This window comes from Arvicanthis niloticus, chromosome 4, assembly GCF_011762505.2.
Source record: "Arvicanthis niloticus isolate mArvNil1 chromosome 4, mArvNil1.pat.X, whole genome shotgun sequence".
NCBI lineage: Eukaryota > Metazoa > Chordata > Mammalia > Rodentia > Muridae > Arvicanthis > Arvicanthis niloticus.
In genome coordinates, this window is record NC_047661.1 from 74,019,645 (window position 1) to 74,046,621 (window position 26,977).

A 26,977-nucleotide genomic window follows, 5' to 3' on the forward strand; every position below is an offset into this window, starting at 1 on the left:
TGAGGTTGAGAAAGCCATGGAGAGCAAAGTAGTAAACAGTATTCCTCCATGGCCCCTTCTTCAGTTCCTGTCTCAACTTCCTGCCCTGACTTCCCTCAGTGATAAGAGTATAACCTGAGAGTTTCAAGATGATATAAACCCTTTTCTCCCTAAGTTGTTTTTGGTTATGTCTTATCGTAGCAATAGAAAACCTAAGACACTGATCAAATTTAACATTGAAGGCAAAATTTGGTTCTAGAACCAACAGTTTAAGGCCTCTTTATTAATCATCAATTTAAATATTTATTGAGGGCCTGCTATGAGCCAGGCACCACTATGGTGCTTAAGGCATGTCAGTGAACTACAGATCTCTGCTCTATTTAAAGTGAGAGAGCCAGGTATTTATAAGTGTATAGAAAATAAACATGTCAGAAGAGAACTCTTAAAGGGGAAACAAAAAGAATCAAGCCTGGTGTGGTGGTATGCACCTTTAGTCTCAGCACTTGAGAAGCAGAAGCAGGCAGATCTTTTGAGTTTGAGGATAGCCTGGTGTATATAATAAGTTCCAGGCCAACCAGAGCTACACTGTAAAACCCTATCTCAAAAAACAAAAAAAAAAAAAAAAAAAAAAAAAAAAAAAAACCAACTAAAAGGTTTGGGAGTGTGGGTTATGCAGCAGGGCATGCAGCAGGACACAAGTGATCCATGTAGGCCTCACTGAAAAGATAATAGATCAAAGACAAAGGGAGTCAAGATTGGTAGCAAGACAAGTATTGACAGGTGGGAATCTCTGAGTTCAAGACTAGCTTAGTCTGCATAGTGAATGCTAAAATAGCCAGGACTACACAAATAACAAACTCTATTTTAATAATAATAATAAATAGTAATAATAATAATAGACTATTAACAAATCTAATGCCTAAGGATAAGAACTATCCTAGTCAAAAGCAACAGCAAATTCAAATGCCAAGAGTGTGTCTGCTGTTCTCAACAGCAAGGCAGCTACTGTAGGTGAATGGGGCAGTAAGTATATGCTATAGGAAATGAGAGTTAAGGATGTCACATGATACAGGGCAGGCTATATAAATCTATGAGCTTTTTCTTTTGAGTAAAGGGGACGTGACTGAGCCGTGTTTTACATGAAAGAATGACTAGATATAACTTTTAAAATAATCTTTAGTGGTGCATGCCTATAATCCCAGTACTTTGAAGGCTGGGACAGGACAAGAATTTGAGGTTGAGGTTAATTTGAGTTAGATACATGTCTTAAATGAAAAAAGAAAAAGGATTTTTGTTAAAAGAAGACATGGTCTTATGCAGCCCAGAATAGTCCAGAACTAATTGTGCAGGTGAGGATGGCTTTGAACTTTGGATCCTCATGCCTCTACTTCCAAAGTGCTGAGATTACAAGTATGTGCTACCACATCTGGCTTAAGGAGAGAAAATCCTATAAAACTATTCAGTACACATCTCCTATTCAGTGACTACTACAGAAAAAGATAATGTATTCTCCACAATGGGGCTTTAGAGGTGATGGTGAGGCAGGTAAGTGTATTGAAAGCTACTCATACACACCTTTCCCAACAAAGCACTTCGCAACCTGGGACACCCCCCCCATCTGCATCAAGACATGTACACACAAACACACACAACTTATTCCCCTTGAACCCATACAAGAAAAGCTTAAACAGTAACCAGGCACTCAAGCCGCATGCTTGCTCAGGACCCACAGCTCCTTATACTACATCTAACTTGTGCCTTTACTTTGCCTCCAAATAAGATCTTTTGATACTTTGCTCTTTTATGTACGCTTTTCTATTCTTCAAACAAAATGTCAAAAATGTGGAAGCACTGGAGTCTGAGTGATCCTCAATAACATAATTGGTGACCCCAACCAGAAAGTAAGAGTAAATCCTCTTCTGTCTCACTGATGCAGATTTCCCTCACAGTCTCCACTCTTGTTCCAATCTGATGCCTATGGCTGTACATGGTAGCTGGCTGAACTAACAGTTTAGTTAGAAAGCCATCACACTTCAGCCTCTCTACTTGTCTGGCCAATGAGGAACAAGTAGCTGGAGCCCTCCATAAGCTGTTTCACCAGGACAGCAAAGAGGAGGAAGACATGGGTGTGACAGGTGCCTTCCAGCCAGAGCTTGAAACAGACAACCAAATAAATTCAGTATGATTTTGTGGCAGAATGGAGATGTAACAAGGTAGTCTCCTGCCTCTTTCCAATATTGCTTTTGTTCTGAACCCCAAAAATGTGTTAACAAGCTGGGCAGTGGTGGCACATGCCTTTAATCCCAGCACTTGGGAGACAGAGGCAGGTGGATTTCTGAGTTCAAGGATAGCCTGGTCTACAGAGCAAATTTCAGGACAGCCAGGGCTATACAGAAAAACCCTGTCTCAACCTCTCCCCCCAAAAAAGTGTTACCACTTAGATTGGGAAGTTTTTAAAGATGGGAGGAAGGAGGGGAGGAGAAAGGGAGAGGGAGAAAGAGATCTCATTGTATAACTGTCCTGAAACACAGAGATCCTCCTGCCTCTACCTGCTGATGCTGGGATTAAAAATAGTCACCACCGTGCCAGCCTGCCTCTTGGATCATTTAAATTAATTTTTATGCATGTGTACGTGGAAGTCAAAGGACTGCTTTTCCAAGGAGTCTATTCTTTCCTTTCACCTTGTTTTTAAACCAGAGTCCCTTGTTCTCTCTGCTGCTACACTGTGAACTTGAGATTCTGGTCATAGGAATGCTGAGACTCAAGGGACTCAAGTCACTTCATCCAGCTTTTGGGGGTTTTGTATGTTGTGGGACTCTAACCCAGGTTATCAGAGCTGCATACAAGCAGTTTACCATTGAACCATCTTTCCAGCTCTGCCTCTTATATTTTAAACATTTCCTGTCTTCTTTCCTTTCTATTTCTCTTTTTCACTTTTCCTTTTTTTCTTACATTTCCCTTGACCTCATTGTGTTCTATATGTGAGATATATGTATGTGTATGTGTATATGTATATATGTATATATATATACATATATATATTCTATGTTTTAATTATTTAACTTAATTATTTAAGAACATATAGGGTGTTCTGATGCCTTGAGAGATAAAGAAGCTTTAAAAAATGTACTCAGGACTTAGAGGATCAGAAGTGGTTCTGAGCTGAAAGCTTCCTCCTTGGGGATTAGTTTTCATGCTACTAGAAGGTACCATGCAATCTTCCAAAGGAAGAAAGCAACTGATAGTCCTACCTAGTTATGATGTCTCCAAACCACAACAGTAACCAGCACAGTACGCATACCCTGACAGTAATCAACAACTCTCCAATTGTACTTCAGGCCCACTCAACAAGAGGGAATAATGCCTGGTTCTAGAAACTTAAGACACTCATGCCTCATGAGGTCATGGATCTTGGAGAAGAACTTATATCTACCACCCTACTAAACCAGCATAATCTCTAACTGCATTCTAAAATGTTATCCTTCTTCCCACAGATAAGTGTATTTCTTGCCACTTATCAAGGAAACATGTTTGTAATAAGTGGACATCATTACAGAAAACTACGACCATCAAAATGCAGAGTTGTGAAACCCACTCCCGAATGATACATCTATAACATAACTACACCTCAAGTTTAGGGATTGTTATAGAAGAGGAGGCAGAACAATTCTATGAACCAGAGGAACAGGAAGTTTGCTATGAGAGTGTATCTCCTAAAAATGTTAGGGACGCCACATCCATGAATTCACACCAACATTGATGCCTAAACAAGACCCGAGCAAGGAAGACACTAATAAACACGCCAGTGAGGAAGGAAAATGCTCACAAGGCCTCAACCCTAAACAAAGAGCTACAGGCAACTAGGAATGCTAAGAACAGGAGAAACAGTCTTCCCCAGGGAAGAGTACACCAATTGGTTACCCAATACCAAATGGTAAACCCTGAAAACATACATATAAGGAACAATGTACAGACTGAGTGGGTTGTATTTATATATTAAAGAATATATAAACACACACAAATATAAATAACAAGGGGAACAAGGCTATGAATTTGAGAGAGAAGGAGGTTAGAAGGAGAAAAGGGAAAGAGAAAATTATATCATCTCAAAAATATAAATGTGTAGAAATTTTAAAATAAGATGTTTCCAAGAACTAAAGAAAAACAAAACAACAAAGTGGAATTCTCATCAACTGTAACAAGAAAGCCTGCAGGTAGGGCAGTTTGCAAAGAATGGGGCATATGATGATGAGTAAGAAGCTGGGTATTCCAATGTGATGTTTGTGGGAGCCTAGAATAAGAATTTGGACATCACTGGCATATAAATAGCAGTTAGCCATATAATGAACTGAGACCATCAAGAGAGTGGATACTAAAAAGAATGAAATTCCATATACTAAGTGCTGGGTACAAAAGATTAAGACTGTTGAAGACTATTGTCCTCAATACCAAGGACATGCGTTTAGGTCAGTCTACCTAAGTGCACATACAACAGAGCATAGCACATCTTTCCATGCTCCTTTATAGACCCTCTTTTTATAACCATCTATTAAGCACAAAGACTCCACAGAAGGAACTGTTTGGGCCTAGCAGTGGTTTCTTTTCCTCTACAGTTTATGTCTCCTGAAACTCTTTAAATATTAGCTTAAATACACTAGTAACAATATCATGGAAAGTTGCAGAGTTTTTACAGTATCCCATCCTTCGACTACTTTTAGATAGATTCAAGAGAAAATCGAGAGTGACATCCATATTGTAGAGTTCAGAAATTATAGCATGTCAAAATTAAAAGTGATCTCAGTAACTAGAACTAAACCGAACCACTTATATTGTTGTTGTTATCATTGGTTTTTATAATCAACATCATTATCAGTTAATTATTATTATTGGTCTCGTTATGTAGCCCTGGCTGTCCTAGAGCTTTGTATGTAAGCCAGGTTAGCCTGGAACTTGTCCTGTTGGAAGATGAGAGGTGTGCAACACCAAGTGCCCTCCGCCTCTTTTTTAAAGCGAAGCCAAAGAAAAAATAGTATGTTTTCCGTTGTCGGTAAGCAGACAAAGCTCTATGGAAAGGGGTGACGAAAATAAATAGCAGTTCTCTCCGCTGTCCTATCGCCGGCATTTAAGGTAGTGCTGCTGCCGCCATCCCGGGTCTCACTCAGCGCTGCCTGTATCCACACCACTCAGGCGCGCCGCGGGCAACCCAGAGACCCAGCTGCGCATGCGCGGGGTCCTTCTTCCTCCAGTCGGCTCCGCCGCCATGGCGGCCTCTATGGCTCCCCGGGTTAGGGCTCTGTTGTGGGCAGGCGCAGCTTCGCTGCGTCGAAGAGGCATTGGGGAGCTACTCTGGCCGCGGATTGAAGGGAGCACCCCGGGCCGTGACTTCAGTCTCTCTCATTATCAGGTGAGAGCCGGCTAGGGCTTGAGGTCGTACACCGTGGGGGACAGGAGTGCTGTTCATGCCCGACTGAGACCGCGGGGATGGGGTGCAGGTGGCCGGCGGGGTGGCTGGGTGCTCTCTGCGGACACTCGCTCACCCCAGCCTCCCTGACCACCAGAGCACCGTCATCGTGGAGCGCTGGTGGAAGGTGCCGCTTGCCGGGGAGGGCCGTAAGCCGCGCCTGCGTCGGCGTCACCGCGTGTATAAGTTGGTGGAGGACACGAAACACCGGCCCAAAGACAACCTGGAGCTCATCCTCACGCAGTCTGTGGACGGTAAGGCTCGGACCCGCATGCTAACCGCTTCCCCTTCCCCGGCTGCCCCTGTTTGACGTTAACTTTTTCCTGCCTCTCATGTTGCTTTGTTTTTGCTACTTTATGGTTCTGATGAGAAAAAAAAAAAAGACACGGAAAGTACTGTGATTGAGATACTAGTACGGAAAGTTAAAACGTGTGTGCAATAATATTGTTAACTGTGTAAAGAGAAGCACAAGCAATGACATTCTTTGCACCAGTTTTTAAACTGGACGTGTGACAAGTGTAGTTCCTAATAATTGCATGTGGTGTGTGTGTGCTTGCGAACGCGCATCGGTGTGAAGGCCAAAGGCCCACCTTATTTGATACAGTACATAGAGACGAGCCCCAGGGATCTGCATATTTCCTCCTCTCCGTGCTAAGGTTATGGACCACATCCAAACTCAGATCCTCTATGCAGCTGGCACTTTAACGACTGAACCTTATAACCTGCCCTAGTAAATTGACGGAGGTGGGGGTGGGGGGGTGTTTGTAAGGAAGAATAAAAACTGTGAGAAAGTAAGGACTGTCTCTTTTCTATGCCCCTCCCTTTTGGTGATGCTGGAGGTGTACCCCAAAGCCTGAGTATGCTAAAGCAAGGCCTTTACCTGTAGATTGATACCATGCTGGTCATCTTTTCTATAGGGATGCCTGCAGAGTTTTCATCTGCTATTCCCATTCTCATTGACAGAAATTGGAGTCCGGGGTGATCTGGTCTCAGTGAAGAAATCTGTGGGTCGTAATAAGCTCCTTCCTCAGGGACTGGCTGTGTATGCATCTCCTGAAAATAGGAAGCTGTTTGAAGAGGAGAAATTGGTGAGCTCAAAGAACCAAAGGGTTTGGAGAAATAAAACTTTAAGGTTCCTGCTAGGAATTCCTTTCTTTCTTTATTTAATTCAAAGGTGAGGTAAGAGCTAGCACAAGAACCCAGAAGCTCAGCCTGTGCCCAGCATGGTTGGGCTGTAATTACTCAGTGCTGCTTGTTGCTTCTACTCACTTTTATCTTTTTTAGCTGAGACAAGAAGGAAAGCTGGAGAAGATTCAGACAAAGGCAGGAGAGGCGGTGAGTAGGAAATTTTTATTGGTCCCTGATGGAGGTCACCACCCTTCTGAAAGACCCTATGGCCTTCAAGTCTGCATATTATACACAGGGATGAGAAAAAGTAGTATTGCAGCCGTTGCTCTGTATAACTGGTATGGGGTCCTCTGGAAATGCTGTGTTGGGTACAATGTCCTGAACTAGCTCTACATCCGCCTGCTGCTCCCAAGTGCTGGAATTAATTTGTTCATTTCTTCCATTTGAAATACTCAGTGACATCTCTGCTTGGGATTGTTTTTGCCAAAAATGCCCTAGCTTTTGAGGGAGTCCCCAATCCAGGAATCAAAATCTATGGGAAAATATAATTGAGGACTCTGTCTTTGGGGAATATTTACAAATAAGTTGAAGGAACTGTAGACACACAAGAGATGGTAGTCAACAAACTAAAGGCAATAAAGCAGGAGTCGCTCTTTGGAGTTGCTGGGGAGTGGAGGGATACATTTTTTTCCTATAGTAATAAATAAGGCCTTTTGAAAGTAGTAGGTTTTAGGCAATCTAAGAAGTACAAGTGAATATTTAAGGTATGTTTGTTTGAGATAGGGCATCTTATATGGCCCTAGCTGGCCTTGAACTCTGTATATAGCCAAGGCACACACTAACCTTTTAATTCTCCTTACTCTACCCTTCAGTTGGTGGGATTACAGATATGTACTGCAAAGGCCAGTTATGGATGCTGCAGATCAAAGCTAGGACTCATCTCTGTTAGGCACACATCTACCAACAGCTCTAGGGCATATCTTAACAATGAAGATACTCTAGTCTACCTAAGGTAATATACAGCTGGGCAATGGTGGCGCACGCCTTTAATCCCAGCACTTGGGAGGCAGAGGCAGGTGGATCTCTTGAGTTCAAGGCCAGCCTGGTCTACAGAGTGAGTTCCAGGACAGCCCGGGCTACACAGAGAAACCCTGATTTAAAAAATCAAAAGAGAACAAGTAGACAACTGGGAAGAGGGTTGGGCATCAAGATGTGAACTGTCTTGAGCCTTCGGGTAGCTTATGTTTCATTGTGTAAGCAGGAAAGAACTGATGCTGGAGTGAGTAGAGCTGAATGCCAGAACTGTGAGGTTAAATACTGAGACTTACTTCCTCCTGAGATGTCTGGGAAGTCTGTTACATCTGTGTACTGGGGGCAGAGCACACATGCAGTCCAGAGCACAGCTTGCATGAAAGGAAGTCTCTCCTTCCTCCATGTGGATCCTAGGGTCAAGCTCTGGGCATTCTTCTTGGCAGCAGGCACCTTTACCTACTGTGCCATCTTGCCAGCTCTGGTCCTTAGTTTAATACAGACTATTTCTCTTCACCTAGAAGCAGCAAGATAAACTCCCCTATGAAGTCTTAAAAACATCCTTCTTCTGTATCAGAGCTGAGGAAAACGACTGTCCTGGGCTTTCCCATCAGTGTTGTCACCTCTTGCAGCTACAGGCACATGTTATACCTTTCCCTGAACCTCAGACCCTGTGACGCAAACTTGTTTCCTCTCCTCTGACTCCAACTCCTATTGACCCACAGACAGTGAAATTTCTGAGAAGCTGTCATCTAGAGGTGGGAATGAAGAACAATGTCAACTGGGAACTAAACCCTGAAATAGTTGCCCGACATTTCTTCAAGAATGTAAGTGTTCCCAGACATTAGCATTCTCCCCTTGGGAGGAGACCCAGGGTTGAACTTTTTCCTATAAAATGCTTTTACTATCTGGCATTGGGAGTTACTTTTGGTTGGTTTGCAGAGAAAAGGGAGGAATGTGGCTCAGAACTAGAGGTAGTTGCAGAATTTAAGGACCAATGGGAAAGGGCAGTTCAGTTTATTTTATCTCTAGCTAGGAAGAACCTGGGAATGACTTGCTGGGGAATCATTACTTTTGTGATGAAGTAGTATTGGTCTCAAGACCTGTTCTGTTTGTAAATTCACCACCCTCGCTGAGAAACTAAGACTGAGGCTCTCTGCTATCATCTGTGGACATCTGTGCCCTCCCCTGAAATCAGCCAGAATCAGTTTCCCAGATATATTCAGTCCTGCATAGGGAATTCTAGACTAGAGTGTTACCTAGGGTTATCTAGGTTACCTAGAGGCTGAAACTAAAGGGTTAGTTGGTTGGTTGTTCTGTTTTCAGCTTGGTGTTGTTGTTGCCCCACATGCTCTGAGGCTGCCAGAGGAACCTATCACTCGGTGGGGCGAGTACTGGTGTGATGTGACTGTGAGTGTTTCCAGAATTTTCTTTTGATTGGGAGGAGAAAACCACATGGAGAGCTGGTTTGGGTGGTATGTTTTTTACCTGACTGATCTCTGGCTATTCCTGTTTTGAATGTCTGTTTAGGTAAATGGACTTGACACTGTAAGAGTTCCTATGTCCGTAGTGCTCTTTCAGAAGCCCAAGACCAAAAGATACAAGCACTGGTTAGCCCAGCAAGCTGCCAAGAGCGGGATTCCCACCAGCCCCCAGGCAGTTTGAATGTCCTCTGCCTCCAAGTCCACAAAGCAGTCAGAAGAACTGTGGAGCAGCACGGGCTAGCACTTGGAGCAGTCCCAGCTCTGAGCAGATGTGGATCATAGAGAACATGTGGACTCAGCAGACAGAGCTACACATACATGCCAGGTTCAGTGTGTTTGTCATCTCCACCTTCAGTGGTCATCATAACTAGCTGTGTTGCGTTCTGCAGGCAGTAGTTGTAATAAGCTGAATATTGGTGACCAAAACAGTCTTTTTAGCTGTTCCTTCTACTGGAGAGTGCGTGGGAACAGGTGCAGGGGCCCAGCCACTGTTCTGTCAGTTGCTTTCTTCTCAGCCAGGCTGTCTCATGCAGAATTAAAGAGCTGCTTCACTGGACGTCAGCTGACCAGGTGGGATTTCCAAGCAAGGTGTCTTAGCCATGTAGGTCTGACACAAAGGAGGAAAGTATCACCGTTCTCTGTGTCCTACAGTTGCCATGAGCACACTCCTCTGAATATAGCCAATTGCATCTGCTCTTAGAACTTTCTCTCTCTCCATGTAAGTGATACAGTGGATCCAGTGAGATCTGTATAAAGCCTAAGGATGATTGACAGAGAAAGTGAAGCCAGGATTAAAGAAGCTTAAACGGAAAAAGAACTGTGTTATTTCTTAACTAGCTCCTGACATTCCATAAAGAAACCCCAGTTTCCAGACTACTGACCAGTTTGGCCTGAACTCAAGAGATCCCCCTGCCTCTGCCTCAGTGCTGGGACAAAGGCATGTGCCACCATGTCTGGATCCACATCAAAGTACTTGGGTGATTGGTTAGGAACAGAGATCAACAGTAGTGGGAGGGGACAAGATGGTGGGATTAGCTATGCTCACAGTTCATGGTACGCATTTATACAATTGCCCAAAAGTAAAATGTAAATGTAAAACCAACCAGGTTTTCAGGTGATCTCACCACATAATTTCTAAGTACGTGAAGTAATGCATAGTTAGAGCAGAGACAGAGAGGAGCAGAGACTCAGCAGAGTAAATCACTCTCTTCCCCATTTGTGGAAAAGCTGAGCATAATAGAGTAATGGAGGAAGAGAAGTCTTCTCCTGTTTGCCCTCACCTACTTGAGCCGAGGCATCCAGCCTTTCCATTGAGACTTACACCATCAGCTTCCTGAACGTGAGCCTTCAGACTCACTGAATTACCGCCTTTCCAGGGTCTCTGGATGGCAGGTGGCAGATGACAGATGGAGGCTCTTTGCAGCCTCTCCAGTTACAGGAACCAGTTCTTACACAGCTGGCCCTGTATGTGCAGTTTCTAAACCAACAAATCCAATTAGTATAGATCACATGTTTCAGGTGGGGTTAGGGGAAACACTAGAAATGTCCAAAAAGGAAAAACTTGGATTTGCAGGCAACAAGTTCTACAGTGAGTCTGTACAAATGGTGATCTGTGGTGCACCCTCTGCTGCTGCCTACCTTTCGACGGATATGTCCCTTCAGTTACTCTAGTTGGAGCTTCATTCACTGTGTGTCCCCTCCATATAATATGAAGTTTGGCTTATATAGGTTTATCTGTACTGAGCATGTACTGTATGGGCTATCTTCCCAAGATATAAGATTTAATGCACTGACAAGGGTCCCACTTGGTGTTTCTATGGGATGGCTCTGAGAAACTTTGGAAAAGCCAGGGCTTCTGTGGTAGTATATGGTATAAGAGGTGTGGCTCAAAAGAAGTAGGCTGGGTGTCATGGATGCCTGTAAACCTAGCACTCGGCAGTAGTCCAGGGCTGAAGGACTGGAAGTTAAATGATAGCCCGACCTACATATTGAGACTCTGTCTCAAAGCAAGAAATAAAAGTAGGCATATGTCTTAGTTAGCTTTGTCAACTTAACAGAGCTTAGTCATCTGAAAAGGGATTTTTTTCCACTTAATGGATTTTCTACATCAGATTGGCCTGTGGAGGATTGTCTTGATTGTTAATGGGTGCAGGAGAGCCTGGCCCATTGTAGGCAGCAACATTCCTTGGGCAGGCGATTCTGGGTTGTATAGGAAAACTAAGCACAAACCTGTAGATTCCCAGGGGGTACCCAATAGCCAGTCTAGCTGACATGGTTTGTCCTAGAATCAGTCAGAGAATGTCAAAAAATAAGGTGGAGAGCCAAAGAGGAAAAGAACCATATTGACCTGTGGCTTACACGCGCACACACACACACACACACTTAAAAAGGAAACTATAATACGTTGGTCAAAAGGATCAAAAAACTAAATGGAGAGAAATCACAGCAGTAAGGATGTCTTTGATGTCTTTGGTGACTTCTGACTTCACATAACATTCTCTAGCATGCTGTTCTAGTTTCCTTCCTGTTGCTGACCCAAGGCAGCATGGGAAGGAAAAAGACTTACATGGCTCACACTTCAGGTAACAGTCCGTCATTGAGGGATATCAGGGAGTAACTCAAGCAGAAATCAGGGAAGAAGGCTATTTGCCTTCCTTCCTCAGTCCTGTGTCCTCAGCATGTAGACCCAACCATCCTTTCCTATCCCCAGCCTGTACATGGTACACATATGGTACATGCTGGCTAAGCTTAAGCTCTCTGCTCTCTCTAAGATGAGGCAGACTTGCTTGTTCTCTCTCTCTCTCTCTCTCTCTCTCTCTCTCTCTCTCTCTCTCTCTCTCTCTCCTTTTCTGAGGAAGGTTCTTTTTGCAAAGGCCTGGCTTTCCTGTAACTTGGCTGGCCTCTAACCCACAGAGATCCACTTGCCTCTGCCTCTCTGACACCCTGACCCTGCCTCTACCTCTGCGTGTTGGAATTTAAAAGCATGCACTACCATACCCAGCCAAGGGAGGTCCTCTTTTTCTTAGGAGGCTCTTAGCTGGGTTTTGTTTGTTCTAAATTTGGTTTTTAGATGTTTTGTTTTGTTTTGTTTTTTGAGACAGGGTTTCTCTGTGTAGTCCTGGCTGTCCTGGAACTCACGCTGAAGACCAGGCTGGCCTCGAACTCAGAAACCCGCCTGCCTCTGCCTCCCAAGTGCTGGAATCAAAGGCGTGCGCCACCACTGCCCAGCTGGTTTTTAAATTTTTAAATTACACTTATTTGTTTATTCTGAGAGAGAAAGAGAGAGAGAGACAGAGAGAGAGGAGAGAGAGAGAGCGCTAAGTGCCATCTTTGCAAATGTCAAGAACAACTTTTAGAAGTCAGTTCTCTCCGTGTGGGTCCCCGGTATAGAACTCAGGTACTCAGACTTATCAGTAAGTACCTTTACCCAGTGGGTCTTCTCACAAGCCCTGGGTTTGTCTTTGAGACAGGCCTCCTGCACCCCAGGCTATTTGTCAACTCACTGAGTAGCCAAGGGTGACCTTGAACTTCGTTCTGATCCTGCCTTCTTTCACTTCCTGGATGCTCAGGTTAAAGACCACACCACCACCCAGTTTGGTTGGCTGACTGGGTTTTGATGATCCCTAATTCCTGCTTGGAAGTCATGAGTGGAGGTGGTTAAGTTTTAAAGGGAGTGTGTGAGGGGCTGGGGAGACAGTTCAGTCAGTAAAACACTTGCCAGGCAAACACGAGGACCTGAGTTTGAATTCCCAGCACCCAGGTAAAAAGCCAGGCATGTAAGTAACTGAAGAAGACAATTGATGTTGCTCTCTGGCCTCTAGTACATATGCACACATATGCACACGTGTGCACATGCATCTACATACAAGTATATAACCACACAAAAAGGGGGAGGGAGAAAAGGGAAGGAGGGCTCTCTTTGCCAAGAAGCAGTCGTAGGTACCATTAACAAGTAGGTACCTTTGCATGCCCGAAGGATGAGAGGAAATTTGATCCAAGGCATCATCAAGTCCAGGGCTTTATGTTCAGTGTTTTGTGCCCTATGGATCCTGGAGATCTGGGTGCCTTCATACGGTTAGGGATAGAGTTCCATGTACACCCCTCCCTGCCTTGCAGATTTGCCTTTATAACTTGAGGACCTTGTACACTTAGCTTTTAATCGGTGATCAATCACCCTTACCTTTTATTGTCTTTCTCTGGTGTATTGATTACCTCTAGCTACATCCTGATTTATTTCTCTCCACTACCATCCCCTTTCCCAGGCACCCACCCCCATTCAGTCTAGTGACTGTTGTAACAAAGTAAGGTAACTGATTGACACTCCCACTTCCCTTGCTGTGGGATCCTGGCTGCTGGTGATCTACCAGTAGTCCTGCTTTTAGAGAGAGAGAGAGAGAGAGAGAGAGAGAGAGAGAGAGAGAGAGAGAGAGAATGAATGGTTTGTTTTGGAGTGTGTGGTTTGCCTGCATGTATGTCTGTGTACCACATGCATGCCTATTTAGACCAAAAGGGATCATTGGATTCCGATGAACTGGAATTACAGATGGTTGTGAATCTCCACGTGGGGGTTGGGCAGTCCTGGAAAGGGCCCAACAGGAACAACCAGGCACCAAAGGTTCAGCCACACATAGAGTTGGTTCCTGAGCAAGTCCTGAAGGTAGGTTCTGAGAAGACACCTCAGCCTCTGCTGCAGAACCTCCAAAAGAAGGGGAATTCCTCCGTAAGACATCTTCTTGCCCTGACCACCTTAATATGGTATGCCTCATAGTTTGACTTCCTGTTCAGAGTTGCCAGCTGAAGAGAAAAGCCACACAATGGTATACTCAGAAGCCTTTTCTGATACGTGTGGTCAAGAGTGTTCTGTGAGTGTTGTTTTATTTTGAAACTGTACTTTATCTGCTTTTACTCACTAGACTATGAATTCCCTGAGGGTAGTGTGTGCCCAAGACTTTGTATCACACGTATGTGATGGGGCTTGATATCTGGTAAATGATCACAGAAATAAATAATAATGAAGGGGGAAAATCAACCCCTCAGCTGTGTTTAAGAAGCAAGCATTTGGGGCTGGAGAAATGGCTTGCTGGTCAAGAGCACTTGCTGTTGCTGAGAGCTCAGGTTCAATTCCCAGTACCAGCATGACAGCTCATAGCTGTCTATACCTTCTAAGGAGTTCTAGATTGCCAGGAGATCGGTGCCCTCTTCTGGCCTCCACAGGTATCAGGCACACACATGGTGAACATACACGTGCATGCTGTTAGCGTACAGGTGATTCCACTGACTCCTTCAGGGACCTGACAGCTGCTTACTTCATCACCTGCTGCAGCCAGTGCACCAGGTGTGTGTGGAGATAAAAGGGCACCAGCACTCAAAGCTCTGTCTCTGCCCTGTCTCTCTGCCTCTCTCTCTTTCCAGCATTCTCTTCCTTGTCCTGTTCTCAGCACTTACCCTCTCTGCCCTCATGGCTCTGCTCCTGTCTGCTTGTCTACGTGTCCACTCAAACCCCTTCCCCAGGTCCTCACTCCTCTCCCCTTCCCCAATGAACCCCTTTCACACCAGATCTGTCCCATGGCAGAATTTCTTCCCAAGGCGCACACCTTAGCTTGGCCTGCTAAAAGTATCTTCTCAATGCATTATATTTCGTAACACATGCAAAACACTCATACACATAAAATTAGGATAACTTTTTTCTTTTTCTAAAGAGAGGAAGAGAAAGCATCACACTGCCAACAAGTAAAGCCCTGAATCTGCAATCTTCCAAGAAACTTTCTACCTCAGAAATCTGAAAATAGGGCTGGAGACGGCTCAGGGATTTAAAAACACTTGTTGGTCTTGCAGATCTGGATTCAGTTCCCAGCAACCACATGATGGCTCAGAGCCCTCAGTAACTCCAGTTCCAGAGGACCAGACACAAAAACAGAATAATTTAAAAGAAAAAAAATCTGAAACTGGGCATGGTGGCACACACCTTTAATCCCACCAGTTGGGAGGCAGAGGCAAGTAGATCTCTGAGTTTGAGGCCAGCCTGGACTATACAGAGAAAAACTCCGTTTAGACAAAAAGAACTTAAAAAGGAAGAAAGAAATCTGAAAATATGTGTTATTTCCCACTCGTAGCCCTGATTCCTCCTCTGCTAGATCTCCCATCTTTGTTCTAGAACGGACTTCTCCTGGTTTCATAGCGAAGCCCACAAGAGGGCAGTAGAAACCAGAGCATCAAGACTGCGTGGCCTGGTTTCTAGCAGCTGCCCTGGTTCCACTCTGAGAATTGAATGAGACCACGCCCCTTCAGGCTGCGAGTCCATGAGGGAAGAGTGTACTCAAGACTTTGCATCATGAATGTATGAGGAGTCCTAAGACTTGGTAAATGACTGATCACAGAGATGAGTAATAAATGAAGGGGAGAAATCAACCTCGCAGTAAATGATCTACTGCAAGCCCTACAGCCATTTTGGTGGATGAGGCTCTTGGCACAGAAATTTCTTTAGGTCACTAGGTGGCAAAGCTGGGCCACCTGGATCCATTTAGCAGCGGTCACCTTCCTAAATATCAGATACCATTTGAACAGCAGTTCCAGAAGCCCCTAACTTTGTAAGCCTAAAAGTAAAATAGATTAGTGTAAATGAAAGTGCCAGGTCTCTGGAAGCTCCGTCATCTCCAATTCCAAGAGCATGTTCTAAATACTAAATGCTAAATGTTCTTTGCAGTGATCCCTTGTCCTGGTTAGTTTGACACTAAGCTGTCTGGGAAGAGGAACCTCAGATAGCCTGTAGGCACTGCTGTGGTGCATTTTCTAGATTGATGATTGGTGTCGGAGGGCCCAGCTCACTGTGGATGGTGCTACCTCTGGGTGGTCCTGAGTTGTAGAACAAAGCAGGTTCAACAAGCCAGTAAATAGCATTCCTCCATGGTCTCTGTTTCAAAGTTTCTGCCTTGAGCTGAGTGATTGGAATGTGGAAGCCAAATAGCCCCTCTCCTCCCCAAGCCAGAATATTTTGTTGTTTGTTTTTAAATTTATTTAATTTGTGTATATGAGTATATGTACATGTACACCTGCATGTACACCTGCATACCAGAACAGAGTATCAGATCCCAGTGTAGATGGATGTGAGCCACTATGTGGTTTCTGGGAATTGAACTCAGGACCTCTGGAGGGGCAGACAGTGCTCTTAACCAATGAGCCATCTCTCTAGCTCCCAGCCAGAGTGTTTTCAAACTAAAGCCTGGAAATGGAGGTGCTTTTAATCCCAGTACTCAGGAGGCAGAGGCAGGGGTTAGAGGCCAACCTGGTCTACAAAGCAAATTCTAGGACAGCCAGGGCTACACAAAAAAACCCTGTCTTGAAAAACAAAAAGGAAGAAAATAAAGCTAAAATACTCCTCTAAATCCTGCCTCCTCTTTATGTGCCCCACTTCCAGTTTACTTAGCTGGGTTTTTTTTTAACAGGACTTAATCTTAGTCATTGGTTTAAGGGTCAAAAGAGAAGTAGATGTCTCCAGAAGACCACCTACACAGGCCATGTGTAGCCTTCCCCATACACGCTTGTCTTGCAGTTTCTGTCAAGCCATATGATCAAATACGGAGACTTTGCTAACTACTGCCCTCAACAAATCTACAATTTCTAGCAGGAAGGTATATATTTGAGCTGAGTGTGGTGGTATATACCTGTAATCCTAACACTCAGGGTGCTGAGATGGGAAGAGCAGGAGTTTGAGGTCAACCTTGCCAGCATAGCAAGTTTGAAGCTAGCCTGTGCTACATGAGAGAGACTGTCTCAAAAAAAAAAAAAAAAAAAAAAAAAGTGCAGGCCAGTTGTGGTGGCCCACAGAGGAAAGCTGATTTTAGTTAGAGGCCAGCCTGGTCTACAGGGCAAGTTCCAGGACAGCCAGGGATACACAAAGAAACCTTGTCTCAAAAAAACAAAACAAAAGACATGTTCAGGCAAAGTTGTAGAAGGAAAGAATTTCATCTCCCAGACCATAAACAACCTTATAGCAGGAGAGACTCTCCTTCCAAAGACCTTGAACACAATTCCCAACATAAGAGAAGCCCTACCACCAAGTGGGCATGCTTTTCTTGGAAAAGCTTTGAAATGTATTTCAGGTGTATACATTCTAAGAGGCAACCAAGGAAAGGGGGCTGGAGGACAATGGGAATAAGAACAAAATACACAACGTTTGCTGGAGTGGCTAATCTTGGTAGTCAACTCCACTAGATCTGGAATCAATGAAAACCTGAGCAGCTGGGCACACCTGTGAGGGATTTTTCTTGACTGGAGGTGGGTAACCCACCCTAAAACTGGGCTACACCTTCTGGTGGCAGCCCACAACACAGAGCATGGGAGAAGGAAGGGCTTGCTGTTGCCCCCATTCACTGCTGAGAGAATTTATCTTGTCGCTGAGGCATTCCTTTGCTGGTGTTAGAACCTGGTTCTTCTTGATTCCAAAGGAGACTAAAGACCTAGGAACCCTCCAGGACTCTAGCACTGGAGTGGGACCTCTGGGATATCCAGTTTTGTGGACTGAACAACCACTAAATTCTTAGCTTTTCTGTCAGGAGAGAGCCACGTAGCCTGTAAGCTTCTCGTGTGTGTGTGTGTGTGTGTGTGTGTGTGTGTGTGAGAGAGAGAGAGAGAGAGAGAGAGAGAGAGAGAGAGAGAGAGAGAGACTCATTCTATCAGTTCTGTTTCTTTAGAGAATCCTGACTAACATATACATGTATACACATATCACAGTGAAACCATTTGTTTGTATGGCCACTTTAAAACAGGGTGTTCGAAGCACTGGCTGCTCTTCCAGAGGACCTGGGTTAAATTCCCAGCATTCATATGGTGGCTCACAATGTCTGTAACTCCAGTTCCAGGGTATCTCACCCCATCTTCTGGCTTATTTGAGTACCAAGCACACATATGATGCGTAGACTTACATGCAGGCAAACACTCATACACATAAAATATAACTTTAAAAATGTATTTTAAAAAAGAACAAAAGAGGGGACAAACATTTCCTCATTGCTATCAGGGAACCTTCCACCCAAGAACAAGCTGTTAGGTACCCCACCAGCATTATAGCAGGCATTCAAGCACCTCAAATTCCCATTCCCTAATCCCATCTTCTCAGGTTCTTCTCACTGGGGTGGGCCCAGGAGGTCTAATACAACATCTCACATAAAAAGGCCTCACTGTGAGTATATTTTCTGATCCAAGCTTTCTTTGTTTTTTTGTTTTTTTGTTTTTTTTTTTTAAGGATTTGTTTTTACTATTTTAATTATGTGTGTGGTGGGAGAAGGGAGTATGTGCAGGTCAGAGATGGCCAAGCTGGGGTTGCAAGCAGTTAGTTGTAAGCTGCCTGATATGGGTACTGGGAATCAGACTCAGAGCTTTAGGAAAAGCAATCAGTGCCCTTAGCCACTGAGCCATCTCTCTAGCCCTGTGTTTGTTCATTTGTGACAGGGCCACAAGCTCTATCCACACTCACACATATGGAGGCCAAAAGGCAGCCTCAGGGGTTGTTCTCCTGTCACCATCCACTTTATTTATTTCATTTTGTTTTTATTTTTGAAACAGGGCCTTTCATTGACCTGGAACTCACCTACTAAGTTAGGCTGGCTTACCAAGAAGCCCCAGGAATCCACCTGCCTCCACTCCCCCAGTTCTGGGATTACAAGTGAACACCACTACACTTGGGGTTTTTTAAATGTGAGCTCTGAACTCAGGTCCTCCAGCTTACAAAGCAAGCATTTCACTATCTCCAGCCCTTTTCGTGTATTTCCTAAGCAAGGACAGCTCTGCCCATGCCAGAGATGCTGACGGATGATTCTGAAAGCACAGAAATAACTCCTCTAGAGCCAAGTGTGGCAGCAAGTGCCCATGAGCCCCAGTGACTTCAAAGTCATCACTGAGGCAGGAGGATCATGGCAAATTTGAGGTCAGCCTGGGCTACAGAGTGAGACACTTTCTTAAAACAAAACCAATCTCTGAGAGTTCCAGTTCATAACTTACATGGTTCTGAGTCTTCCTGTTCCCTTGCCCTTTTTACCACTGCAAGTGAGGGCAGCCAGGAGCAAGGGAATACAAATAACACTCAGCCTGTGCTTCTGTTGCCATGGTGATGTTGACACATGAAACACAGGAGAGCTCCTTTATACAGTGGAGTCAGCTGACTGCAGAGGCCAAAGACTGAGGCAAGAAGCCTGAAAGATGCACCAACACACACACACACACCTCCTAAACATGCTACCATTTGGACCATCTTTCAGCCTCTTAGCCAGACATCAAATAGATGACTGGCTTGCTCCTAAAGTCCCCAAAAACAAAGTCCTCTACCTCCCCAGCCATCTGTCAGGTGTATATTTCCAATACTCATGGGCCTCTTGAGTTTTCAATGTCTGTCCATCTCTCTTGATGTCCTTCCAGCCCAATTTTTCTCACTATTGTTTCTATGAAAAGCAAAATAAATCACCAGCTTACATTTGAGGTCTCAGAAGATAGGATGCGGAAGTGTGGACCCGCTTGTTTTCTTTCATCCTGCCACAACTATGGCTTGCTCAGTAGCCCCAACTCTGTGTGTGGTTTGCTAAGTGTCTGGAGTGGGAACAGTCCCTGATACCCCAGACCCCTGACCACCTCAAGAGAAAAGAGTCAGGCACAACAGTCATCCATGCACAGTGCTCCCCTCCTTTCAAATGAAAATAAGACAGAAGACAGGCAAGACTGGATTTAATGAGGATCTTAAAGGCCCAGTGATAGGACAAGGTTCACACAGCTTGGAAGCCCACACTGCTTGCTCTCAGGGCTCCAGACAACCCTGCAAAAACACATGTGGTTTCACTTGATTAGGACAGTGGCCTTTCCAACCTCACATTAAGAAAAAACAAACAAAGAATAAACCTCTCCAGCCTTCATAATGGTTTCAGGAATCATCCTTCCTGGGGGGAGGGGGGGCAATAAAACATGCTACGGCCTTAAGGGCTAATCTCGATATACCAGGTGGTTGGAAGACTGTAGGAGGGACTCTGCTCCAAGAGTCTGAGAACTCCTCACCTCTAGGCTCAGGAAAGGACTTGGTACTGACGCTCCTGTCCCCCCCCCCCCCCAGGACACCTCCCATCTCCATCTCCCAATCCACTTCACTAGACCAAAGACTCCTGTCACTGACACAGAGACAATGCTAGGCCTCCAGTCACAGCCTCTGTCTTCCTAAACTCAGGAAATGCTCTGCTGTTATCACATTGCTGTTTCTCCACTCAACGTCTTTCGTGGCCTGGACTCATAAACCCGTGTTGTTCTTCACAAGAGTGAGGAGGCTAACACCCACCCAAGGCTGGCTTCCTTCTGGCTTCTCCCAGCAGCGGGAGCATTGAGGCTTTGCTAATTAGGTTCCTTTCTTCTCTTTAATTAGCTGCATGTGAATTCTGTTGGGGAGTCTTGGATCCGTGAAATAGTCTGAAACAAAAATCAGAACAAAATCATCATTACTGAAGGGAAAAGCCTGAGGGACAACTTACTCTGCTAAAAAGTCAATGCTCTGTCCTAGCAGGGCTCACTGGTGGTCCCCACTTTACAGTACATCTTGGTGCCCATACTCTCCCTGGCAGCTGCCCCCATGAATGCCAGGAAACCATCCTGGGCGAGGCTTGTGCAGGTCGCCCAGGCTTCCTGCTCTTGGCCCACTTGATGTTCCAGGAGTCACCAAGGCCTCAGAGATTGAGTTTTCTGCCCTGGGTCCATCTTAGGACCTGACCTCAACTCGGTTTGCCATGCAGACCTTTTCTGAGACCACCCACTCCCAGGAGAGCCAGGCTCACAGCATGACAGCAGAAGATGGTTTCTTTTACACCAGGAGGAATGCAGTCACAGTCATCTACTGTGCATCTACTGTGGCATCGAAGGCCTGCTCAGAACACTGTGGGCTCCCAGGGTAACTGCATCAAGACACCAGCCACAGCTCCCACTCTATAGTGTTTGACCTGAAGCCATCTCTGCAGCCAAGTCCATTAAAATCACCTGGGGAGCCTTCAAAACCTTGGCTGCTGGGCCCCACACTAGACTAATTAAATACAAATCTCTAGAGGTGGGGCCTGAGCATCAGTGGTTTTTAAAAGCTCCCCAGGTGGGTTTAGTGGGCAGCCTGGGTCAGAAAACACTTTGAGATATCCCCCCCACCCCCACTAGGGCTGCCTGACTCTCCTTTGGGAATCTCAAAATTCTTAATCCTCACCAAGTCAGAAGTCCTGTCCCAGTGCCACTCTGGCCTCATTTTGAGAAAAAAGACAGGAGAATGAAAAGGACTTCAAAAAACAGCTCCTGTGAGGGACAGCAGGTGAAAATGGAACCCAGATTTCACAGAAAGCCCTGGGCTTGTCCAACTCTAGATCCCCAATTCTGCTTCTTGCACTGACATGTGGGACACCCCAATGCTACTGTACTCACGTGCAGCAAATTCAAGAATGTTGTCTGGTCTTCTCAGAAACATTTCTCTGTAAAATATTAAAGAAGGAGAAGGGAGGCGATAAACAGGGCCATGCAGCTGTGGCCACAGCCCCATCTTGCTCTTTGGGAAGCAGATTAATGACAGGCCTCCCCTTCTAGATCAGGGGTTCTTAGACAAAAAACATGAGGATCTAGGGCAAGGAATAAAACAATGGAGTGGCTGGGCATAGTGATCATGCTTTTAATCTGGGCACTCAGGAGACACAGGCAGGTGGATCTCTGTGCAGTCCAGGCCAGCCTGGTCTACACAGGGAGACCCTGTCTCAAAAGAAAACAAACCAAGCATTCAAACAGCAATACATAATAAATAAACCTAAGCCATATTCATTCCACAGAGGAGCTGTGGAGCAGGCAGGTGGGGCTTTGTCATCTAACACATTCACACACTCAGGACCAAGCAAATGTGAAGAGTATCTTCCAGGTCTTCAAGAGGTCCATGCTGGGCTGGTGAGATGGTTCAGTGGTTAAGAGCACCAACTGCTCTTCAGGAAGTCATGAGTTCAAATCCCAGCAACCACATGGTGGCTCATAGCCATCCATAGCAAGAGGGAGAAGGGAAGGGGATTAAGAAAGAGGTCCATGCTGAGTGGACACAATGCAACCGCATGATGGTCTGAGGAAGTTTATCCATGGATTCCCCAAGACCAAGGAGGTAATAAACAAGCTTAAAAAACTTTTTTAAGGACTTCAGATGGGTTATTAGCTCTGCTACACAGCTGACAGACATGGAGGTAATGCCAAAGTCTCAGTGCAACCAGGGTACTGGAAATGTCTGACAGACCAGAAAGTTTCACAGTTCATAAAACATGCTTACTAATACTATCTCACTTTATGACATCCCTGTAAGTGATCGTAGTATCCCTATTTTACTTATAAAGAAAATTCTTAATCCTCACCAAAAGAAGTCCTGCCCCAGTGCCACTCTGGCCTCATTTTGAGAAAAAGACAGGAGAATGGAAAAGCCTTCAAAAAACATCTCCTGTGAGGGACATCACAGAAAACCTCAAGGTTAATCATATACCCAAGTTCATACAGACAGTAAAAAAAGGTCTCATGACTCAAAGGCCAGAGCTCAGGTCCAGATTGAAGGTATTAAGTGCACTGTATTTCTGAGGGGTGGGGACTAAATGGCCACAAATCACAGTATCCAGAAACCCCAATCTGAGGATGCTCTTCCCAATGGGAACAGTTTGCAGCTTCATCCGGCTTGCACAGGCCTGAACAGGGATGCTGCCTTCACTTAGCCCTTCCTTCTCCTTCCTCTTCACAGAGAGGCCAGAAGTAGAGCTACAGGGTAGCAGCAAAGCCACTGGGCTCAGCTGCTTGGCCTTCGGGGGAGGAAAGGGAGGAAAAGGAAGGCTTTGGGGTCTGCAGGGATACTGCAGAGCTGGTCTCAGATGCCTCATCTCTTCCTGGAAACTTCCTAGACAAACAGAGACTCAGGACCACCCAGAATTCCACCCTCCCACTCACCACCCAGCATTCTAATTCCTTGTTTGTAAATTATGCCATCTAATACAGGGTCCTAAGTGTTTTTAATTTCTCTGCCAGAACAATACCCAGCTCAGACTGTAAGCTCCCAGGACTGGAGCCAGTTTGGTTTTTTTTTTATTTCCCTTTAGAATAAAAAATGCAAACATCATCCCCACATCTGACACTGGCAGATGACTCTGAAGTATGTATTTTAAGGACAGGTTCCCTGTATGTGGCCTTGGCTGGTCTGGATCTCACTATATAGACCAGATGGCACCTTGAACTCACAGAGATCTACTTTCTCTGTCTTCTGAGTGCTGGGATTAAAAGTGTGCCCCAGCACAGCCAGCTTGGCACATAATATCATCTGGCCCGGCCAGAGTGAATCTGCCCTTCACAGAGGCCAGGTTTCCATGCTCACTAACCCCTTCTTACCTACTGTGTGAATCCCTACTGTGTGAATCTGAAGCTCCTTGGAGAAATGGCAAAAATATGAAGACTAGTAAGATCCGAGGAAAAGCAAAGGAGCCTGGGAAACCCCCAGGACTTGGGCTTGAACCCAGCTCTCACACAGCTCCGTGTGCATCTGTCCACGCACTACCATGTGGTGGAAACAACCAGGGGCTGGGATCCTTGGTCAGCAACTTGAGGAATGTACTTCCCATCTGAGCTTAACTTGTCTCATTTGCAGAAACGGAAACACTAGGACAATAGGAGCTGTCTTCTATGTCTAAGATTTATTTTTACTTGATGTGTATGAGTGTTTTGTTTGCATGAACGTAGATGTACTGCATGTATCTCTGATGCCTGAGGAAGCCAGAAGAAGTTGTCAGAACCCCTAGAGCTGGAGTTACAGGATGTTAGCCACCCTGTGAGTACTGGGAATTGAACCAAGGTCCTATGTAAGAGCAGCAAGTGAGCTTAAATGCTGAGCCATCTCTGCAGCTCCCATAAAATGGCTTTTAAAAAATAATAATGGGCCGGGCTGTGGTGGTGCACGCCTTTAATCCCAGCACTTGGGAGGCAGAGGCAGGCAGATTTCTGAGTTCAAGGCCAGCCTGGTCTACAGAGTGAGTTCCAGGATAGCCCGGAACCCTGTCTCGAAAAACCAAAAAAAAAAAAAAAAAAAGTAATAAAATAATGGGCTGGGTATGTGACACACATCTTTAATCTAGCACTCAGGAGGCAGAGGTGGGCAGATCTCTGAGTTTGAGGCCTGTCTGGTCTACATAATGAGTTCCAGGCCAGCCAAGACTATATAATTAAACTCTTTCTCAGAATCATCATTACCTCTCTTTTATAGCATCGCTGGGGAGGTGGGTTGTCAGCAAAATGTTACCAAGATGCAACCACAGTATAAATCCATGGAGACACACATGGTACCACCAGCTTGGAACATTAGACCAGTAACATAAACCAAAGATTGGCATCACCATCACTATGCAGTCTGGTGACTGCCGATGTGGGCAAACAAAATGGTACCTAGCAACAGACACCAGCGCTCCTTCAACCGCGCTGACCTGGCCAAACTCGAACAGAATTCGAGCTAGCACTCTTGTCTCCATCCATGTTGCTCCATGATTCTTTAGTTCTTTGCCTGTTACCCAGTTAGGAGATTGGAATAAGGTTTCACTATGTAGCCCTGGCTAGACTTCTCTATGTAGATCAAACTGGCCTTAGACTCACAGAAATCCACCTGTCTCTGACCCCTATGTGCTGGAATTAAAGGCATGTGCCATATCCAGTGTCTTCAATCCAACACCCTCAACTTTGGCCTTTCTGCATTCTCAGATTTTTCTATTTAGATGGAATACCCTGAAGAAACCTGTTCTAGGACACCTGGAAAATTTAATTTGTTTCTTTATTGATTTTTGGCTTTTTGAGAGAGGGTTTTACTCTGTCATCAGACTGGCATTGAATTCAAAAATCCTCCTGCCTTTGACTCCCAAATTGTGGGACCATGAGATTGCCATCAAACGTGAAAAATAGTATTATTTTGCCTTGATATTTTTTTTTCTTTTTCTTTGGTTTTCAGTCCAGGCTGACCTTGAACATGTGATCCTCTTGTCTCAGCTCCCAAAGTGCTGAGTCCCTATCCCCTGGCTCCTTGTCATTTTTCTACAGTGTTCTCAGATAGGCAATGGTGCCCTATTGGAACCCCGCCTCCTGTGAGAGCAGTGATGCCTACCTGCTGTTCCCCGGCGCCACATTCCCTCTCCCAGTGACATGCAATGTATGTTTGTCTTTAGAGTTGAAGCAATGTACATTAGCATTTTAAAGAGTGCAGCGATAACTGAAGAAAATTCACAAGTGTCAGAGTTACAAAAGGTTGACTCTTGGGAATTCCCTAACTTTTAAGAGGTCAAAACCAAGATGCACTAGTGTGTTTGTGTAGTCCCAAACACCCGGGATGGTGCAGGTGTGAGAATCATCACAAGTTTAAGGCTAGCCTATGCTACATAATGAGCTTGAGTTCGAAGCCACCCTTGGCTATATGAGACCCTGTTTTTAAAAATCAATAAATAAATCAAAGGAAGAAGAAACAGGTTTACTGTTGTTTTTGTTTTGAGTCTGGGTCTCACTGTGTAGCTCAGGCTGACCTCAGACTGAAGGGTCTCCCTGAGTGTGGCTAATAGAGAGTGTCTAAAGAAAGAGGCACACGTATTAATCCACTCATCTATTCCCAGTCAGTAGTCCCAAGGCCAGCCTGTCAAACCACCTACCTGAAGAAGCCACTAATGAGCAGTGACACCTCCTTGTGAGTTCTCAAGTACTTTTCATTTGCAATCCGAGTCTGGATCTGAGGAGCAACAACGGAGAGTCAAGATCTAGTGAGACAGATCCAGGATTCAACCCTTGAAGGCCCTGAGAAGTTGTGTGGGGTGCGGGGGTGGGGGGGTGGACATAAGCCAGGTCTTTTCCTGGAGTGCTTGAAAGCTATCTTCGGATTTTCTCTTGAGGTAACCTCGTTTCTTTTCTCTTCAGGAAGAGATTCATATTGCCGTGGCTGGACTGGAACCTGCTGAAGCTGGCCTTGAACTCCTGATCCTCTTTTCTAGGGAGTGCTGGTTTATGCGGGTGGAGATGGGGATGAGAGGGTGAAGGGGATTGGAACCCAGCAGTCTGTGCATGCCAGGCAAGCACTCCACCAACTAAGCCACACCCCCGGTCGTTTCTCTGGCCAGACCCCCATTTGGTTCGCCTTGCACTTTCAAATGCCTGGCGGGTTAGGTTCAGGTCCATCTAGTCCTCTGGCACTCAACTAGGGAACAGGCCCCGCTCCCCTTTCCCGGGATCCTCCTCCTTGTCTGAGGGACCTCAGACTTGAGGAGCTTAACTTTGATAGAAATAGGTTTTAGGCCGACTCACGCACCTTGAAATCTCGCAACTGCTCCAGTTGCTCCGGGCTCAGCGTTCCTGGATCTGCCTTCACTAACCCTTTGCTTCCCGACTCCATCAAGCTGCACTCGGTTGTCTAGGCGACAAGCTGCCGAGTAACGAAGACCCGCCCCGCTGTCCGCCCCGCCCCTTTATAAAACCAATCCCTTCCAGGCAGGGAAGGCAGAATCCCACCGAGGGAAGCAAGGCCACTCTGAGGCTAAATCAACTTGGATTTGGGGTCTTCAGGGGACTACTTTTCTCAGACTTAAAGACTGAGCTGAACTGTATATGAGATGAGCCTTTCTTGATCTCACTCGACCTCAAATCGTGCATTTACTTAGCTAGAGGAAGCCACAGAAGAAGATTCCTAGCAGGGTCCTCCGGAATCCAACTCCCAACAAGCAGACGCTGTGCTTGCCGAAAGAAATCCAGGCTTCTTCTCTTCCCTCTGGCCCAGAAGGCAAGCGTCCCATCTGTTCTGTAGACAGGCACTAGATATTGAAGTCCTGTATTCCTAAAATATGAAAGTGCCCCAGAGCATGGTGAGAACCACGCT

At 45.3% G+C, this 26,977-nt stretch overlaps 3 protein-coding genes across 3 annotated transcripts in view; 1 reads left to right on the plus strand and 2 right to left on the minus strand.

The window, feature by feature from the left end:
- Positions 1-5,241, minus strand: part of Oaz3 (ornithine decarboxylase antizyme 3) — a 9,227-nt gene extending 3,986 nt beyond the window's left edge. Inside the window, 1 exon segment of the mRNA XM_034500058.2 lies at positions 5,138-5,241. Within this exon segment, the coding sequence (XP_034355949.2) occupies positions 5,138-5,241 (104 nt within the window).
- Positions 5,209-16,463, plus strand: Mrpl9 (mitochondrial ribosomal protein L9). The gene is made up of 7 exons (XM_034501280.2): positions 5,209-5,383; positions 5,538-5,694; positions 6,404-6,528; positions 6,725-6,775; positions 8,323-8,424; positions 8,924-9,007; positions 9,128-16,463. Exons 1-7 carry the CDS (start codon positions 5,240-5,242, stop codon positions 9,260-9,262), a joined length of 798 nt encoding a protein of 265 aa, XP_034357171.1. The 5' UTR covers positions 5,209-5,239; the 3' UTR covers positions 9,263-16,463.
- Positions 16,464-19,777: 3,314 nt separating this feature from the next.
- On the minus strand, positions 19,778-26,509 carry Riiad1 (regulatory subunit of type II PKA R-subunit domain containing 1). The gene is made up of 5 exons (XM_076932857.1): positions 26,414-26,509; positions 25,764-25,840; positions 21,508-21,554; positions 20,393-20,520; positions 19,778-19,882 (listed from the first exon to the last, which is right to left on the minus strand). The coding sequence occupies exons 1-4, from the start codon at positions 26,495-26,497 to the stop codon at positions 20,450-20,452; spliced, it is 279 nt and encodes a 92-aa protein (XP_076788972.1). The 5' UTR covers positions 26,498-26,509; the 3' UTR covers positions 19,778-19,882; positions 20,393-20,449.
- Between the last annotated feature and the right edge of the window lie 468 nt (positions 26,510-26,977).

What these genes read in the sequence shown, in the direction of transcription:
- Mrpl9 (XM_034501280.2), top strand. Translation starts at nt 5,240, where the DNA reads ATGGCGGCCTCTATGGCTCCCCGGGTTAGGGCTCTGTTGTGGGCAGGC. An exon ending in CCTCACGCAGTCTGTGGACG is followed by an intron (nt 5,695 to 6,403) that starts GTAAGGCTCGGA and finishes TCTCATTGACAG; the next exon opens with AAATTGGAGTCCGGGGTGAT. An exon ending in TGTTTGAAGAGGAGAAATTG is followed by an intron (nt 6,529 to 6,724) that starts GTGAGCTCAAAG and finishes TATCTTTTTTAG; the next exon opens with CTGAGACAAGAAGGAAAGCT.
- Riiad1 (XM_076932857.1), bottom strand. Translation starts at nt 26,497, where the DNA reads ATGGAGTCGGGAAGCAAAGGGTTAGTGAAGGCAGATCCAGGAACGCTG. An exon ending in AGCAGTTGCGAGATTTCAAG is followed by an intron (nt 25,841 to 26,413) that starts GTGCGTGAGTCG and finishes GTTGCTCCTCAG; the next exon opens with ATCCAGACTCGGATTGCAAA. An exon ending in CTCATTAGTGGCTTCTTCAG is followed by an intron (nt 21,555 to 25,763) that starts GTAGGTGGTTTG and finishes AATATTTTACAG; the next exon opens with AGAAATGTTTCTGAGAAGAC.